The 18947-nt window shown below is 34.8% G+C and overlaps 1 protein-coding gene across 1 annotated transcript in view; it reads left to right on the top strand.

Annotated features, from left to right (window-relative positions):
• Positions 1–18947, top strand: part of LOC145266649 (cysteine repeat modular protein A-like) — a 110060-nt gene that overhangs the window by 23738 nt on the left and 67375 nt on the right. Inside the window, exons 4-6 of the mRNA XM_080122575.1 lie at positions 4572–4748; positions 13274–13429; positions 15549–15692. Of these exons, the coding sequence (XP_079978701.1) occupies positions 4572–4748; positions 13274–13429; positions 15549–15692 (477 nt within the window). The remainder of the gene's footprint in view (positions 1–4571; positions 4749–13273; positions 13430–15548; positions 15693–18947) is intronic.

The raw sequence follows: 18947 nt of genomic DNA, 5'->3' as shown, positions 1-18947 counted from the left end.
ATCCAAAAATCGAGAACTGCTAGCTCTACTTCTCTCTCTCTCTCTCTCACACACACACACACACACACACATACACACAAACACACACACACATACAAGAAGATGCGAAGGACACGTTTGCTCTATAGAACAGTTGGTAAAACATAATAAAATTACGTTAATTCTTCAGGGTTCTTTGGAATATTATTCGATAAACGTAACAATGGTGACCCCGACAAACGAAATCTTTTTATATTTCTTTTAAATTAAGAATTCCGGCGCCACGCTACTGGACAATGAATTGCCCCCCCCCCTTAAAAAAAATGAAAAAGTACAGACACGTGCGATAAATTTCAACACGGTTTATCTCTTTTTAAGTGGATGCCGTTTTTTTAAATTTGTACTGAAAATTTATTTCTACGAAAGTAACTTCCCAAAAATACACTTAAAAAAACCCTTTATACAGACTTTAAATCAATACAGCAAAATACTTAACTTTTCTTGTCAAAATATATATATATATATATATATATATATATATATATATATATTTAAAATAGTGTAGCCATAAACAATTGTGGGTTTTTTTTTAAAGGTTTTCATCATATTTTTATTTTAAAATATTTTTATAACGCGTTTCGAGCTTAGGGTGTGCTCTCTTCAGATGTTTTCGTAATAAGTTTTTCTTTAAAATGGGAGTTTGGAAAGTTATTTTTACCTCCGCTGATACTAAATGTGTTTTTCAGAGTGATGTGTGGTCTCAGACATTCTGTCTCCAACCGTAAGTGTTCAAAGTGTCCGGTCAAAGTTAGATTCAAAGAGGGCGCTTTTCGTCCATTTGGTGAAGGTTTTTATGTTTTTTTTTAGGGTTTATTTAAGGACTTTCTTTCCCCATGTATAACACACACTCACACACAATCACACACGCATACATATACATACATGTACATGTACACATGCACACTCACGTAGGCACACACACATAGACACACGCATGAATAACATGAAAGAAACAGCATTCGTCGCTCAACAGGTTGCAAAAGATAGAAAAGAATAAGGATACTACGTCTACTACGGTGGGAATAAAACCATTTCTCCCGGAGCAGAAAGCTATAGTGTGTAGAGCGCATATCTACTTCACCGACCAGGTAAGGACATGCAAACTGGTACAAATGGCCCAAGAAAAAGAATGTAAAGATGCTACCAAACTCGTGGCTAGCTACTCCTACACCAAGCGACTCGGAAAACACTTACTGTACTGATAGATATGAACGACTTACTAGCACTGGCAGACGCACAAAAATTGGAACCCGAAATACAGTCTTTTCCAGAATTAAAGAGATTCACATTATCCGCAGAGGAAGAATACGTGTTGTGCGATACGTCAATGTCATACTCAAGACTTTTTGTGGCATCTGCACTGCAAAAATCTATCTATACAGTTTGCATCACGTATCACATCCAGGAATATAAGCATCCATCAGAATAGTTAAGGCTAGATTTTATATGTGGACAAACCCATCAAATAAGTACGTTTATCATGTGCATCTTGCCAACAAGCAAAGATATACAGATATTCTAAATCGCCTGTACAAAGATTCCACACCGTACACAATGATATGATTGGACCACTACGATCCGCAAAATGCTCGAACAATCCGTACATCAGTCCATATCGGTACATTTTAACATGTATAGATCGAGCCAGTCGCTAGATAGAAGAACAATCTATATCAGATATTACAGCACAAATCGTAGCAAAAGCTTTTGTAATGCATGGATCACTCGATTTGGCGTTCCACTACATGTTATAACAGACAGAGGAACCCAATTAGAAAGCGAATTATTTCAAGAGTAATCAAAGATTATTGGATTTTATAAACTACGAACAACAGCCTATCACTCACAATGCAACGGTATCATAGGGAGTGCTCATAGAATCATTAAAGCAGTTATCATGTCCAGAAAGGAATCTTGGATTTCAGCACTCTACTAATAATTCTCTTGGAATTCGGAGTGTGCGTAACTGTTTCAAAAACACCGAATCGAGTACACAAAATATTACAAGAGAACTACACAAAACTATGGCTAAATTTTATTTGACAGACTTTCAAACAGAACAAGATCAGCAAAAATACATACGTGCGAGATCAACTTCAAACTTGTTCAAAAGTGTGGATTAGAATCGATTGTGTTCGAAAACTGCTAGAAGCAGTGAAGCACCCTATTCAGGTCCTTACACCGTGATCGAACAAACACCAAAATATTTCTTGGTAGAAATTAATCAAAACACACACACAAGTTTTGATAGATCGTTTGAAACCATACATTAAAACATACACAACATCCAACTACCAATACAAATAAGAAATCTCACATTGAAAATAAACATACACATGATACAACTACAAATACAAATGACAAGCCTGAAAGTTTACTTCCCAAAAAAGTACAGGAACACAAAACGAAAACAGAACAGTGAGATGGAGAAAAGACAACGAATTTGTTTACTATTGATCAAGATGAGCAATCAGGTAAAAAAAAAAAGAACGATAATAATGATAATAGTAAAAGGTTAAAAAAATTTTTTTAAAAACTCCGTTATTTTGCGGGGGAGCAGTGTGACGACATCAGAAATAAAACAATTTATTCTATCACACAAAAATACGGAAAGACATTTTCGTATTCAAAAATCAAGAAAGGCTAGCTTTACTTCTTCCCCCCCCCCTCTCTCTCTCTCTCTCTCTCTCTCTCTCTGACACACGTAAGAAGATGCGAAAGACTCATGTGATTTTTCTCTGTAGACAAGTTGGCAATAAATAATAAAATTAAATGCTAATATTCGTTACGTTAATTCTTCACACTTCTTTGGAAAAATATTCAATAAACGTAACAGTACGAAGTGTGTTCATAACTTATATAAATCGATTTTATTTGGTTTTAAGAACCCTTAACATTTTAAGATATTTAAAAAAAAATATAATTTTGGGGTAGGGGTAGCCGCTTTTTAAAAGGACTCTTGGACAACGAGCTATTTTCAATCGATATTTATTCAATAATTGCCCTAAATTTCATCCTTACTTCTAAAATAATTTTGTTAATAGTCAGTTAACAAATATCGCCCCAAAAAGTTGACTATCGTTGGGGGAGGGTACTTTAAATGTAGATATAATTTCGGTGGTAAGACAAAGCGGCTCCAAGAAAATAAAACTTACCTATTCGTTTGAAATGTGAACTCTCGGAAAACGTCATCTAGATATTTGGCAAGTAGATGCGAAAAAAATACTTGAACGTATGATCGGGATCCAGCCGGCATCTGGCGCCTATAAATACTTACATCTAAGCATAACTAAATGATAACGGCGGAATCAAAGAAATTTTGATGCTAAAAGTTTTTCACACGGAAGCCTTAAAATTCACACATTCATTTAAAAAATTTATCCATTCCTTGTTATATTTTTAAAATGCCGTGTAAGGACCAGACAAAAACCTACCGGACAGAAGCTAGTTTGCACCTCGATGCATAATTGCATAAAATAGATGGATTAAAGATTAAAAACAACACTTTCTTATATTGTATTTTTATTTAATTAGCTTGATATTATTTTTCCTGACAAAATATTCCTTTGAATTAAAACAATTTTTCGATATCTTGAAAATAAACTGCATTCTTGTAGAGTTTACCTAGTGAATTATCACGAAGTTTAAAGCTTTTTTTTTGTTACCTGCAAATAAACAAAATTATATCTTATTTCGATGTTATTATGATCTATAAAATTTAGTTTTACTAAAAGTTTCAAAACAAAGATTTATCATCAGTACAAGCAATGGAAAATTAAGTTTGAATAATATTAAAAGAATCGTTTTTGGAATCGGAAATTAGACACAATTTTTCCGAGGCAGATACCCCAAAAAGTTCCGATTTTTCCGATTCAAGATTCCGATCAATCGTCCCAACACTAATATATATACATACATATATATATATATATATATATATATATATATATATATATATATATATATAGTTATGAAAATATATATGGCAATTAAGCTACGCAAAATATTCTGCGTTTCATTCTTGTGAGAATTCGTCAGGCTTATGCATAATGCATTATATATATATATATATATATATATATATATATATATATATATATATATGATTATTTCATTTAATCACATAAATTAATATACTAATACATGTTATGCGTAAGCCTGACGAATTCTCACGATAATGAAACGCGGAATATTATGTTTAACTTAATTGCCATATATATTTTTATAACATACTACCTAGCACTATTTATGTATTGAGCACTGTTGAATTAAATACTGGAAATTTATGCATAAAATAAAAATTGTATCTTCGTATATTAATTTATGTGATTAAATGAATTAATCATATATATATATATATATATATATATATATATATATATATATATATATTATGATAGAAATATTTAATTTAAGTGTCAAGAAAATACCTTTCAATAATTCGATATGATTTCTCAAAAGAGTGGCACTAACCATGACATTTTTTGATAACTCATTATCATTTCTATTATTTCTAAATATTTTCTTTTCAGTTTATTGTAATTTTGCTGGATATGAAATTGGTCCATCCGGAAGAGAATGTATTCCATGTACTAAAGGATATTACAAGAATGTCAACGCTGAAATTCAGGAACGTTGTAGCAAATGTCCAGAGGATTTTACGACTTCGGTAAATGAAGGAGCTGCCAATGTTTCAATGTGTGATTTAAGTAAGTAATTTTCGAGCGGACATTGATTGTTCACCTCCTTCTAAATATTTTAAACGGATTTTTTTTTAATTCTTACAAATACTATTTATCAAACACTAAATTTTATCTATTATATATGTATGTATATATTTGCAAGTTCGTATGTTTGCATGTCTTGCTAAAAATTAAAAAGAAAATGCTAGCCAAAGGCCGATAAAGTTTATATTTTTAGATCGTTAACCTCTCTGAAAAATAATTTCTGAAATTTAGAAAAATGATTCATTCCTTCAGGTAGAAATGCAGCAGAATCTTCTGCCGTAATTAAGGTTTAATCGTATCTTTATCGCCGCCTTCATCGTCTACGCATGCGTAGATGTCTTTACACTTTCATTCTTTTAAATGTATTAATTTCAAACGTCTTAACATGACTTATCTTTAGATAGGATGATAAACTGGAGACGTTGTTTTGAATGTTTTAAGCTTTTGGTTTTAGTGCTTTTAATCTATGCATTTGTTATCATCACATTTATTTTGCCAAGCATGAGTATTTCCCATCATTTGAGTTTATATCCCCTTCCCGAAAAAGATCTAAAACAGTTTTATTACCCAGCACTGAGATCTGATAATATTATTATAATAAGGCTGACTGGGAAGCCATCAGGGAACTAATTAGAGATGCTCCATGGAAAAATATTTTCTCTCTCCCTGCTGAACAATGTGCAAACGAGACCACTGACTGGTTCAAAACTGCAATCGAAGCGCATGTTCCCATGCGGAAATTTTATAGTAAGCCCCACTCTCCCCAATGGTTTACGTCGACTTGTGCAACTGCCATTACTCAAAAGCAGCATGCATACCGTAGGTTTAACCGACATAAGTCCAGTTCAAACAGACTGAAGTATATAGAAGCTAGAAATAACGTTAAGAAAGAAATAGCGACAGCTAAGAGAGAATTTACGGCAACCACTAAAAAGCGCATCGAAGCACAAAAACTGGGAACTCGAGACTTCTGGAAAATCTACAACAGTGTAGTAAATAATGGGCAATCAACAATTCCCCCACTAACCAACAATCACGAGGTTGTCTCCTCAGCAACCGACAAGGCTAACATGCTTGCCAGTCGGTTTGCCTCAAACTCCACACTGGACCCTTCCAACCACCCCCTACCTGACTTTCCTATGCGGACAGACGCCACACTAGACGATCTGAAAACCACCCCTGCTCAGGTGCATGCTATCATAAAAAACCTTGACACCTCAAAAGCATGTGGACCCGATCTTATCCCAGCTGTGCTATTAAAAAAGTGCTCAGCCGAAGTAGCTCCAGTTCTCTCCAAACTCTATAACAAATGTCTTAATGAAGCTTGCTTTCCGGGCTGTTGGAAAACTGCTTCTGTTGTACCAGTATTCAAGAATTCTGGCGAAAGGACAGACCCATCAAATTATCGCCCCATTAGCCTCCTCCCACTTTTTGCCAAAATATTCGAGACCATAATTAACCATGCTCTAGTCCATCATCTTACAGATGCTAAACTACTGACTGACAAACAATATGGATTTAGACAAGCCCGTTCCACAGCAGACATCCTCACTGTGATCTCTGAACGTATATACCATTCACTGGACAAAGCGGGGGAAGGCAGAGCGGTAGCTCTAGATATATCTAAGGCTTTTGACAGGGTATGGCATGAGGGTCTCCTCAGTAAAATCAGATCATACGGTATCACTGGTAGAATACTTAACATAATTAAATCCTTCTTAGATAAGAGAAAAATCCAGGTAGTCCTCGACGGTCGCACATCTAAACAATATGATATAAATGCGGGAGTGCCCCAGGGTTCTATCCTTGGACCTCTATTGTTCCTGATATTCATAAATGACCTCCCTGACAACATTGCCTCTGAGATGGGTATATATGCTGATGACACCACACTCTATGGCAGACACGACAGGAAGACGAATGAACACATTTCTAAAGAAATGGCAGAAACACTAGAGGAAGACCTCCAATCTGTAGTGGAATGGGGACAAAAGTGGTTGGTCACGTTCAATGCTGCCAAGACTAAACTAGTTTCATTCAATAATTACAAGAAACCCTCTCTACCACCCATAGCAATGGCCAACGACTCTTTATCTGAGAGTCCATCTTTCAAACTCCTTGGCCTAACGTTCACAGGAAACATGAGTTGGAACAATTGCATTGAAGGCATTGCCAGGGCCGCTGCAAGAAAGGTAGGCTCTCTCTACCGTGCTAGAAAACTTCTAACACCCGAAAGTATCCTGTACCTCTATAAGGCCACCATTCGCCCATGTATGGAGTATTGCTGCCACATCTGGGCTGGTGCATCTGCTACTAGTCTCTCGCTCCTTGACAAGGTTCAAAAGAGAGTCGCAAACCTGATAGGCCCTGAACTGGCATCTAAGCTTCAGCCTCTGTCCCATCGACGAAATGTTGCATCCCTCTGCCTTTTCTACAATACAATTTTCTAGTATTTTAGTGGTGAATGCTCTTTCGAACTGCAATCACTTGTGCCCCCACGATGCGAGCACCCTCGACAAACCCGACAGGCTACTAGATCCCACCCCCACACTGTAGAGGTCCCTAGATGTAAAAGATCTTTTTACTCCAATAGTTTCTTCCCCAGAACCGCAAGACTCTGGAATTCCATTCCAGGTCCCTGCTTCCCCAACAGTACTGACGTGCAGAAGTTCAAGTGTAACGTGAACTGACACCTTGCTGCCCAAATCCCTACATAGTACCCCAGTAGTTGTTGCCCCTGATAGTAGCCCCCTTCACCAAAGTGGCAATTTGCCTTGTTTGGGGTGAAAATGTAATAAAAAAAAAAAATTTAAATTGTCATAGTGTTTATTCCCGAAAAAGATCTAAAACAGTTTTATTACCCAGCACTGAGATCTGATAATTTAAATTGTCATAGTGTTTATTACTAACGACCGCATAAGTTGTGGAAATAATCTTCGTCGTTTTACACCAAATTCAAGCATTTCCATCGTTTAGGGAACAAAGTTACTTTCAGGTTATTAAGTTTGTAAGAAGTTCCACCTTATTGGCGAAAGATAGCTCCGAAGTTTTACGTGAAAGAACAAAATCCACAAATTTATTATGTTCAGCTGTCTCTAATTTGCGTAATAGCAAACGGCCCTTTTTCTGGTCGGACCTAACAGTCTATACTAAATAAGTCCTCGTATCTTCTGTAGAAATGGTACATAGGATACTCTAACTTAACATCTTAATCTGACCCCCAAGATCGCCATGGGCATGGAATATGTGCCTACATCAAAGATGGCTTTCAATGTGGTAGGGATATCTCCAGAGAAGACCCTAATTCACCTTATATGTGCTTCCAGGTTGCGCTAGCTTACACCACTACATTTATATTTGCCCTCTATCGCCCCCACAGCAATGCGGTTACTTTCTTTAAGAGCATATCGGAAAAAATTGACCACATCCTATCTGCTCATCCTTCGGATAACATTCGATGACGAGGGGAGGTTCTGTCATGATTTTGCCCGATACTACTGGTCAGTATGCAAGCCTTCTAGATCTTTTACTCACAACTTCCCTTGAGCTATGTTCATGTTCCGTTCTATCTCCTCTGAAATCCTCCGACCACTCTGTTGTAGCAGTTAAGATAAAAATGAAATGTAATAAGTCTTCAGATGTACCTCTCCACCGTACTGTATATCGATACTCTATGGCTGACTGGGATAGCTTCCGTACATTCATATCTGATCTACCTCTGCATTCCATGTTTAAAAAGCATGTGTCCTCTATAGTATCAGACCTGGTTAATTGTAGGCATAGATCGATTCATACCATCCAAAAAATTCCAACAAAATCCTAACAGACAGCCAGGGTTCTCCCCAGAATGTGCTGCTGCCATTGCACACAGAAATCACTTTTTCCATAACTACCAACGTAATAGATGTACTGAGACTAAAGCTGCTTTCAGGACTGCCAGCAACCACTGTAAAAGAGTAATAAAACATGCAAGAGAGCTATATTCTCAGTCCGTTAAATCCAAAGTAGCTGATCAGCGGCTTGGTTCCCACCAGTTTTGGCAAATACCAAACAGGATCCTGAACAGAAGTGTGCGTTCTATCCCAACCATTATCAATGGACCTGAGGTCATCTCGTCAGCATCAGACAAGGCCAGACTATTTGCCAAGAACTTTGCAGTTAATTCTACTCTATGCGACAAAGGCCATGAACTCCCCGTATTTCCCATATATAATATCTGTGCGTGAGGTCGTCAAGCTAATCAAGAACCTTAATTCCAGTAAAGCAACTGGCCCTGACGGCATACCAGTTATAGTGCTGAAAAAGCTCCAACCAGAACTTGCCCCATACATACAAAACTGTTTAAACGTTGCCTTAAGGAAAAGTGCTTACCAACACCATGGAAATCCTCATCAGTATGCCCTGTATTTAAGAATTCAGGTGAAAAATCATCTCCCTCTCAGTACAGACGAATAAGTCTCCTGTGTGTCATGAGTAAGTTGTTGGAATCCATATTAAGTAAAGAAGTACTCAACCACGTCAACAGAAACAACCTTCTTTGTGACATGCAATATGGTTTCCGCTCTGCAAGATCTACAGCAGATGTGCTAGCGGTTATATCTCATAGGATTAGTGAATCTCTTGACAAAGGCTTCCTTTCCTTGACATATCGAAGGCCTCCGATAATGTATGGCATAAAGGCCTACTTCACAAGATTTCCAGGTACAGTATTACTGGAAATGTTTTCTCAATCATTAAATCATTTCTCTCTGATAGGTTCATAAGAGTAGTGGTTGATGGGCAGAAATCAGAGGCCCCCAGTATTAATGCTGGAGTCCCTCAAGGGTCCATCCTGAGCCCAACTCTCTTCCTGACCTACATCAATGATCTCCCAAAACACATACTTAAATCATTCGTTGACATCTATGCTGATGACACGACCATCTATGGCAACACATCAAAGGCCGTAAATGACAAAGTTCTCTCTAATTCTCTCTCCGCTGATCTTGAGCGTGTGGTACAATACAATGGGGAGGAGGTGGCTGGTCACTTTTAATGCATCCAAAACCAAGCTTCTATCTTTACATCATCAACGCTCTGATCCCCATCTGGCATCAATTGAAATGGATGGCTTTCGTCTTGGGGAGGCTCCATGTTTTGACAAGCTTCTGGGTTTGACTTTACTCCTGATCTGAAATGGAACACCTGACTACAACTTGATTGTCTTCAAGTCCAACATAAAGAAACTCCTGACAAACCGCCCTCTTGAGTAAGACACTCTATCAAATCTCCAATACTAGTGATTACTACAATACTATCTCATTGATTACTGTACACGCAATAACCCTTATCCCTGAGTGGCCTTCGGGCCTTCATAAGTGGTGACCCCAATGTAAAAAAAAAAAAAAATTGTCAATCGTATTCCATATAGCGTCTTGTGAAAATGTGGTATTAATGTTATGACTTGGGAAAATAATTCTTTCATGTGCTGTTGACGAACAGATAATTATTCTTGCATTTGCAGTTGATTTTCATGTTGTTTAACCTGTAGTTTTATTAGTTGTTTTGTTGTTGCTGTTGTTGAATTTGTAATTTCGCTAGTTTTTCATTATTGTTGTTTTTCATATGTGCGTTTATCGTCTTCAAATAATTTTGCTGTTGGATTTGTAATTTCGCTAGTTGTTTTTATTGTTGTTTTTCATTTGTTGTTGTTGTTGTTGTTGTTGAATTTGTAGTTTTACTTATTGTTTCAAAGCGTCCTTCTTTCATATGACTGGTAAAACTAAAGAATGTACAAATGTTTAACAAATTTTTAGTATCTTTTGAATTCATTTCCCACTAGTTTTGCATTAAGCAAAAATAAAATTGTATTAAGTTGTAATTGCAGGTTTAATTTCATGTTTTAATTTATAACCCCTTAGTAATAATACGATTTCTTCCAAAGTAAATGTCTTTCTTTTTCATAGAAAAAAATATTAAACTTCCAGTATTTAATGCGTATGGATAAGTTCATTCGTAGGTAACACAGGTAGTTCCGCCATAAGACTTATCGATAAATATGCATAAGAAATGGTAACGTTTTCAACCTCTCTTATTTATATTTGAAACAGAAAACAAAAAGAAAATAATTTACATAATTCTACGTGGTTTTGAATGTTCTGTTTTGTTACTGTTTTAAATCTATATATTTGTTATCATCATTTTTTTTTAACTAAACGCGACTTTCTTTCATTATTTGCATTTACTTCCAAACCCAAAAATACCTCAATTTTTTATTAACTGCCACCCACACACATTATAGTCGATATATTCGTTTTGCATTATACTTTTGATCGACTACCAACTACTGCGTGGTGGCTCCACATGCCAAAAAACAGTTATAAAGAAATGAGAATGCAAAATTTCCAATAAAATTTACTCGGAATATAATAGAGGCATCAAAATCCTAAGTATAGCAGGTGTGTGTGTGTGTGTGTGTGTGTGTGTGTGTGTGTGTGTGCAAACGCAACTTTATTTCTTTTATGTTTTGTGACTGGAATAACGTCGGGTATCCCTGCTACTATTATATAAACAAAAATTGTAAATTGAAGCATAAAACCTTTTTTTCAAAATTGCCGTATTCGGCATTAAATAACCTGAAAAGGATTGATATGCCGGAAAAGAAAACAACCAAACCAGTTTGCAATATAAATGTTATATGCAATCGAATTCTAAATACTAGCACTCTATCTGACAAATCTATATTTCATTCTAAGTGATCATTTCTTTGTATGGCTTGTAGAAGCATTTCTTTCCACAATGAAAGTTTAATTCGATTTTATTCCTTTCAGAAAATTCTTTATCCTGCTCAGAATATTTTTAGAAGAAGTCATGTTTGTTGCTAGCAGCCAATGTTATCTTATTATTATTAACAGACATAATTTTAAAAAGATTATGATATAGAAAAAAAAACACCTCGTTACACATGAAAAGTGATATACAAACTTGTTACACATGAAAACTCCTATACAAACTCGTTACACATGAAAAATCATATACAAACTTGTTACATATGAAAAATATCATACAAATTCTTTTAACATAATAAATTATATACAAACTAGTTAGATATAAAAATAATATACAAACTTGTTACATATAAAAAATGATATACAAACAGGTTACACATAAAAATGATATACAAAAAGAAACTCATTATACAGTCAAACAAAAACACTTCTTATACAACAGATCGCATGATAACGTGAGTTTAACATTCATGGAGAGCGAGAGAGACAGGGGTAGAGGCAACAGAAAAATTACATACATTTCAGTAGAAATGTCCTAACAAATAAAAATTACACAATTACAAAGATTCTTATGAGTTTTATAAATAATCTTTGCTAATGGGTTTGAAGATCGAGGTTAAAACTTTGATTGCCTCAAAAAGATGCTATTTTATGCTTTTGTAATAAGCATTTAGAATCATATGGTGATGATGAAAGGTAAATGAAGCAATTCACGAAAAAGAGAGTGGTGCTTTTTCTAGTAGTTGACTAGTAGTAGTCAATGAAAAGGGAAGCCTTTGTGTCGCCCTCAACTACAGTCAACCCGTTTATTTCTTTACTTTTTAAGTGATGCAATCAGAAATAAAGCCTTGGAAAGAGAATCTATTTTATTAGGCTTGATAAAATTACCGGAATATTTTAAAAATTGTCTTCATCTTAGTTTAAAGCAGCCCTTTTCATCCGTAAGATTCCAAACAAACGTCCCTTAGGATTTTGTAAAAACAATTGAGATAAGCTAATGTACTTTGCACTTTTATTTAATTCCACAGGTGTAATAGTACAACAAATCTGTATTATTGGGATTTTTCATACTTTTATTATCATCCCGAATGATATGTTCACAATGTTTAAGTCAATATAACCCCCGACCTTCTTCAGGTGTGTTTTGTCGAATTCGGGAATCTTTCTGTCGAACTTGGGAATCCGAACAAACTTCCAAAAAAGCAATTTATCCAATCGTCAGGAGTAGCATATTCTCGTTCTGCATTGGTGATTAAACTGTGGTGTAACAGTTACATGGTAGAATTAAGTTGTAATTGATCTTCTTCTTGGAGTTGAAGGTTCAATCCTCAGTGCAAATTGTTTGCCTTTGTTAATCAAATATAGTGTTAACTTTTGGAATAACAAAAATAGTCACTCTATTTATAGACCTTTTCGGACTTATTTAATTTTGGCAGTCAAGAGTGTTTATCACTCAACTACCCTCCCCCCCCCACACACACGTTTGAATTTTTTTTTTTACAATTTCAGACTTTTTCTTTTGGCACCAAAGTCCAAAGTTTACAGTTAATTCATATAAATAATTCCTATTAACTGTCGCACTAGAATATAAATTTCAGGGCATTTTCAAAGTTAATATATTCGAAAAAGTTGCCAAAATTATTTCTTAGAATAGGATTGTTAATTTGTATTATTCTCATAATTGTCGTTATTTTAACAATATTTCGGCCGAGGTAATCTCCGACCTTCTTTTTCTAACAGGAATTTGCCCAGCAGGTACATTTATCGACGATAACGAGTGTACGCCATGCGCAAATAATACCTACCAACCAGACAAGAATAAATACAGCTGTGAAAAATGTCCAAGCAACACATACACATATCGTAAAGGAGCTATCACAAGCACTGAGTGCCAAAGTGAGTATTTTTTACCTCCTTTTTTTTCCATCGTTTTCTTCTACTGAAGAGAAAATCGTATTATTACCTTCACCAAGGAGGTTATGTTTTCGGTCAAATCGAATTTGTTTGTTTGTGCACAACCTAGCAAAACAAAATATTAACCATAAAATTTTCATAATCTATGAATTATAAAACGGATTTTCGCAATTTTCTCTAATTAGATGCATAAAAAAATCACCATTAAGCAATTATATGGAAATAAACATTGAACCAGAGATCTGTCAAATTACTACCACGACTATATTACCTCTGATGTACTTAAACATTTTGTGAGGATTTCCTGGTATATTACTTGTACTGATCAGATTATTGCACTCAAGATGAGAAAACTAGTCCAATCAATACAAGTAATCTAAACAATCAGTCGTCATCTAAAAAAATTAAAGACTTTGATTTCCTGGTATGTCTTCTATTTTTATTTGCAACTTTCTTTACCTTATTTCCTGGTATGTCTTTCTATTTTGATTTGCAACTTTCTTTACCTTATTTCCTGGTATGTCTTTCTATTTTGATTTGCAATTTTTTTTACCTTATTTCCTGATATGTCTTTCTATTTTTATTTGCAATTTTTTTACCTTATTTCCTGGTATGTCTTTCTATTTTTATTTGCAATTTTTTTTACCTTATTTCCTGATATGTCTTTCTATTTTTATTTGCAATTTTTTTTACCTTATTTCCTGATATGTCTTTCTATTTTTATTTGCAATTTTTTTTACCTTATTTGTTAGTTATTTTTTTTATTATATTTTTTAAATCTACTTTTCAAATTATTTAGCTTTTAATTCTATCAATTTAAACATTCTTACAAAGTGAATGACACGTACAGGTGTGCAATAGTTATATTTATTGAACTTCATAATCGTTCTTTTAAAGATTAATGCTATCATGCTCTTGAATACTAATATGTTCTTGCAAATACTAATACCAATATGTTCTTGGATACACTAATACTAAAATGTTTTAAAAACATTAATGAAAATAGGTTTTGTTTTCTTTGGAGGGGAAGCCACAAATGTCAATATACTATTGCAGAAAGTAATGCTTATATGTTCTTGTAACTTAACTTCAAAAAATATATTTGAGAAACAAGAAAAATGATCGACACTGCACAACCGACCCAAAATTGTAAATAGAACATTTTAAGGAACCAGAAAAAATTCAAAGATGTAACCTCTTTTTCTTGCCTGTATTTAAATTCTTCAATTAAGTTGATTATGGAATCTTAAGAAAATAAGTTACTTTAGGGTGATTCCATGTAAAATCCTGCACGGCTTGAAACACATATCCTTAGATTTTGTTGTAACTTCCACCATAGATGGGCATCATAAAACTAAGAAATCATGAAATTTAATGTAACTCCAAGCGGTTGCCAATTTAGAGCATTTTCTGCTACAATAACAAGCACATCTATTTTTCCTATATTGGTGTACACGTGAAAATTTTCCAAATCTGATAAAATCACAAAGACGGCTGTATTTTGGGACAAATCTGGTACTATCTTTTTATTTTTTGGATACAAAAAATTACTTGAATGAATTGTTGGTATCATATCATGTTATAAACAGAAAATATTCAAGAAAATGTAATCAGTAAAATGTCAACTGGGGGAAATTTCACATTGTTTATCCAAAACAAAAAATGCTCTAAATCAGCAACCTCTTGGAATTAAATGCTCAGATTTTGAAAATTTCTTAGCTTTTATGATGTGTGGTGAAATTTATAAAAAAAATCATATGATTTTAAAATCTTAAGTTTCTGGATGTTTTGAAATGGAATTATCCCAGGGTCAGTTTCCCTTCAAAACTTTTCTAAGAGTCTTGAAAAGATGTTCTATTTTCGCAATGCTGTTTTCAGAATCTTAACCATTTTGTTGTTGTGATGTCTTTAAAAACTCCAACATAAAACTTTAAAGTCCTCCATGCTTTTTATAACTTGATTAACATTCTAAGCATCTTTATTGTTAATTGTTTTTATCTTAACAAATGATACACGACCAATGCTGGCTTGTCAAGCAAATGTGGTATATTTCTAATGCAGCATCACAAATCGAATTGATATATGTTTTTATATTTTACAGTGTTATGCGACGCCGGATATGAAGGGCAAGAAAGTTGTACTCTTTGTAAAGTTAATTACTTCAAACCAACATTTGGTGTCGAAAAGTGTTCTAAATGTCCAACTAATTTCCTTGCCAACGCAAATAGAACAGTTTGTAATGTCTGTAAGTATTATTCAATTAATTCCATACTAACAAAACTGTGCAGATAATATATAGAATTATTATGATTAAATCTATGCATAAGCTGTTAAATCTGAACAAAGGATGACATGATTTTTGGTGAATAAAAAATAAGCTCCTGAAGAGATATGATATCCCTCTTCTAACCACCATTAATTGATTAGAAATGGATATTATTTTTGGAGTTATCTATATTAGGTAAGTATGGACAAAAATATTGAAATGTAATAAAATGATGTAAAGATTGTCTTTTCACAGTCGAGACATTTTTTCTACTCATCTCCACTCCAAACAAGGCATATCGTCACTTGGACGTAAGGAGTCACTAATTGTGAGCCTAAGAAATGGCAAGATGTTGGTTTACCTTGCATCATATTTCTGTGAATGTTAAGCTGACGAGTTAGAAGGTAGAATTCTCAGCTAAGATATTATTTGTCATCGATATCGGTGATTGGTGAGGCTTCTTGTAATTATTAAAGGAAAGCATTAAATGTTACCATCTATTCACGTCTCTATTCCACTATGGTTTGTGACAGGGGTGGGAGCTAGATCTTCTGTTGACTGACGGCCGTCAGGAAATAGAATTCTGGCAAAATTATTCTGGTTCTACCAAGAGGTCAGACTTGTGTTGACGGACAAACTTTCTAAGGAGAACTTGGCCTCCTTGCAAACATTTAAGAGGGTGTATCTGGTACCCGACCTTCTCGAAAACCTAAACATTCTCTCATGTGGAGTTGGGTTAGTTGCTATACAAAGAAGAGATTGAATAGAGTGCAAAGCAATGTCAAGTACTTCTTGCCAATGACGATAATCAAGTTACCTGGTCTTAAGGATGAGTTTGATCGTTTCCCAAATTGTACGGTTTACTCTCTCGCATTTTACATTGCCGATTGGATGGTATGGAGTTGGATGGGTAATCACAACTCCATGTTGTCAGAGAAACTCTTTTAGTTCCCCTGAAATAAACTGACTCCCTCGATCACTATGGATGGAGTCTGGGCAACCAAAGAAGGTAAATAAGTTCTGGAGGCATTTTATGACAGTTTTTGTTGATATATCCTGGCATGGATAGACAAAAGGATAACGTGAGTATTCATCTACATTCACGAGTGGTGTTTGCAATTATTCGCAGATTGCTTTGGATCCATGAAATCTATTGGGAGGCGTTCAAAGGGTGATCGGGAATGGATTAAACGACCTGAGGGGGGTTTGAAGAATCTTGATTTTAGTTCAGCACATATTTGACATTCAGCACAGGTACGTTTAACATCTTCAATAGAGAGATTCTTCTGTCTCACAAAATGATTCAGCCTCGATACTCCTTGATGACAGAGCATTTCATGCAGATCTTTTAGTGATAATGAGCATGAAGTAGAGCATGAACGAAAAAGAGTATCTGCAGAGCTAGTAAGACAACCTTGTCTATATACTATATCATAAGAACAGCTGGAAAATTCAAGTCTCTATCGAAGTAGTTTATCATTTTTAATGTGGTTTGGTGCCTGAGTGTTGAACATATATCAACCGGCCTGTTGGTCAGTAATGATGGTAAAATGTCGAACGAGTAAGAGACCATGCCATTTACGCACAGATTCGACAATGGCTGCTGATTCACGTTCTACTGCTGAGTGTCGACGTTCGGACTGCGTTCGGATCCTGGAAATCACGCTACTGGACGTCCATTTTGAGAAAGGCAAGCTGCTAATGCTGTCGCAAATGCACCCGTTTCTATTGTGAATGGAACTTCATTCTCCATTGCTGCAAGCGAAGCCTTACAAATTTCATCTTTTATTGCCTGAAATTGACTTTGGAGTTTTTCAGTAATAGGAAATGATGTAATGTTAAACAAAGGTGAAATTCGATTGGAGAAATTATCTACCCATCGTGAATAGTATGACAAGAGAACTAAAGCTCTTTTGAGTGACTTGCTACATTTCGGAATTGGTAATTCTTTTAGTAGTGTGAGTCCATCTGGATCAGGACTGATTGTTCCATTTTACAATAGGTGCCCTAAAAATTTGAGTTTGGTTATACCATATTCAAAGTTTTCAGGGTTCAGTTGCAGATTAAGACGATTGACAAAAAAAAGTTGTCAATCGTCTTAATCTGCAACTGAACCCTGAAAACAAATGCTTTCATATTTTCGACCAATACTTTATAAGTGTTTCCTCCATTGATAATGTACCTTTGGGAAAAGTATCAATAAATGTATATCGATTAATAGTGAAAGAATAGTTAAGACAATGCGACACTTATGTCTTTCACTGTAAGTTAACAAGACTTGGGCTCTCCATGGGGAATTAATTTAGTTATAAATATAAAGATAAACGAAATAATTAGTGTCGATTATAATTATCATTTAAGGAGAATGCTGTAATCGAACGTAATGATCAAAAGTTAAAGTGAATACATTATTGCTGTTTAGATACGATTCCCAGGAATGCAGTGGAATTACCCATTGTAGTTGGAAACAACTATACAACAAGATTAGGTAAGAGGAATAATGGAACGATGAAATTAAGGGAGTCGACATCTGATTTTCTCTCCATTCTCACCAACTTGTTTCATCTTTTTTGGATAAATTTGTGACTGGTGACGACAAATGGATCTTATATTGAAATGTTAAGCATCGTAGACAATGGCTTGGTAAAGGGGAAAGTCCTCAGCCACAGCCGAAAAGAGGATCATGAGAATAATGTTATTCTTTGAATATGGTCAGATTGGCAAAAAATGTCAACAATTAGAGCGTTTGAACCTTGCATTGAGGAAAAAAAAAGACATACTCTAGTTACTCGAAAAGGGGTGATGTTTCATCAGGACAATGCACGACCCAACACAGCAAGAATCACCTCATAAAAGATAAAAGAATTTAGTTGGGAGAATATTCCTCATTCATCTTGTTCTACTGACCTTGGTCCTTCAGACTACGATTTGTTTCTTAGATTAAAAATAATTTGGAAGGAACAGCTTTTGTAACGCAGAAAGATGTTGAAACTGACGTTTGTGAGTTCTTCGAATGAAAGCCGAAATGATTTTACAATGATAGAATAAATAAGATTGTTAATAGATGAAAGGAAGTCATAGATAATCAGGGAAAGTATATTGATGATTAAATCTTTAATAAAATGTAACATTTAGTTAATTCTTTTCTTTATTCATCAATTCGGACAGAACTTATGCGATGGCCTGATATATATATGGATATATATATATGAAAAGTAGAACTTCCATGACGCT

Source organism: Euprymna scolopes, chromosome 41 (assembly GCF_053919585.1).
Source record: "Euprymna scolopes isolate OS-2025 chromosome 41, ASM5391958v1, whole genome shotgun sequence".
NCBI lineage: Eukaryota > Metazoa > Mollusca > Cephalopoda > Sepiida > Sepiolidae > Euprymna > Euprymna scolopes.
The sequence above is the reverse complement of the archived record's forward strand: the minus strand, read 5'-3'. Positions and strand labels throughout refer to the sequence as shown.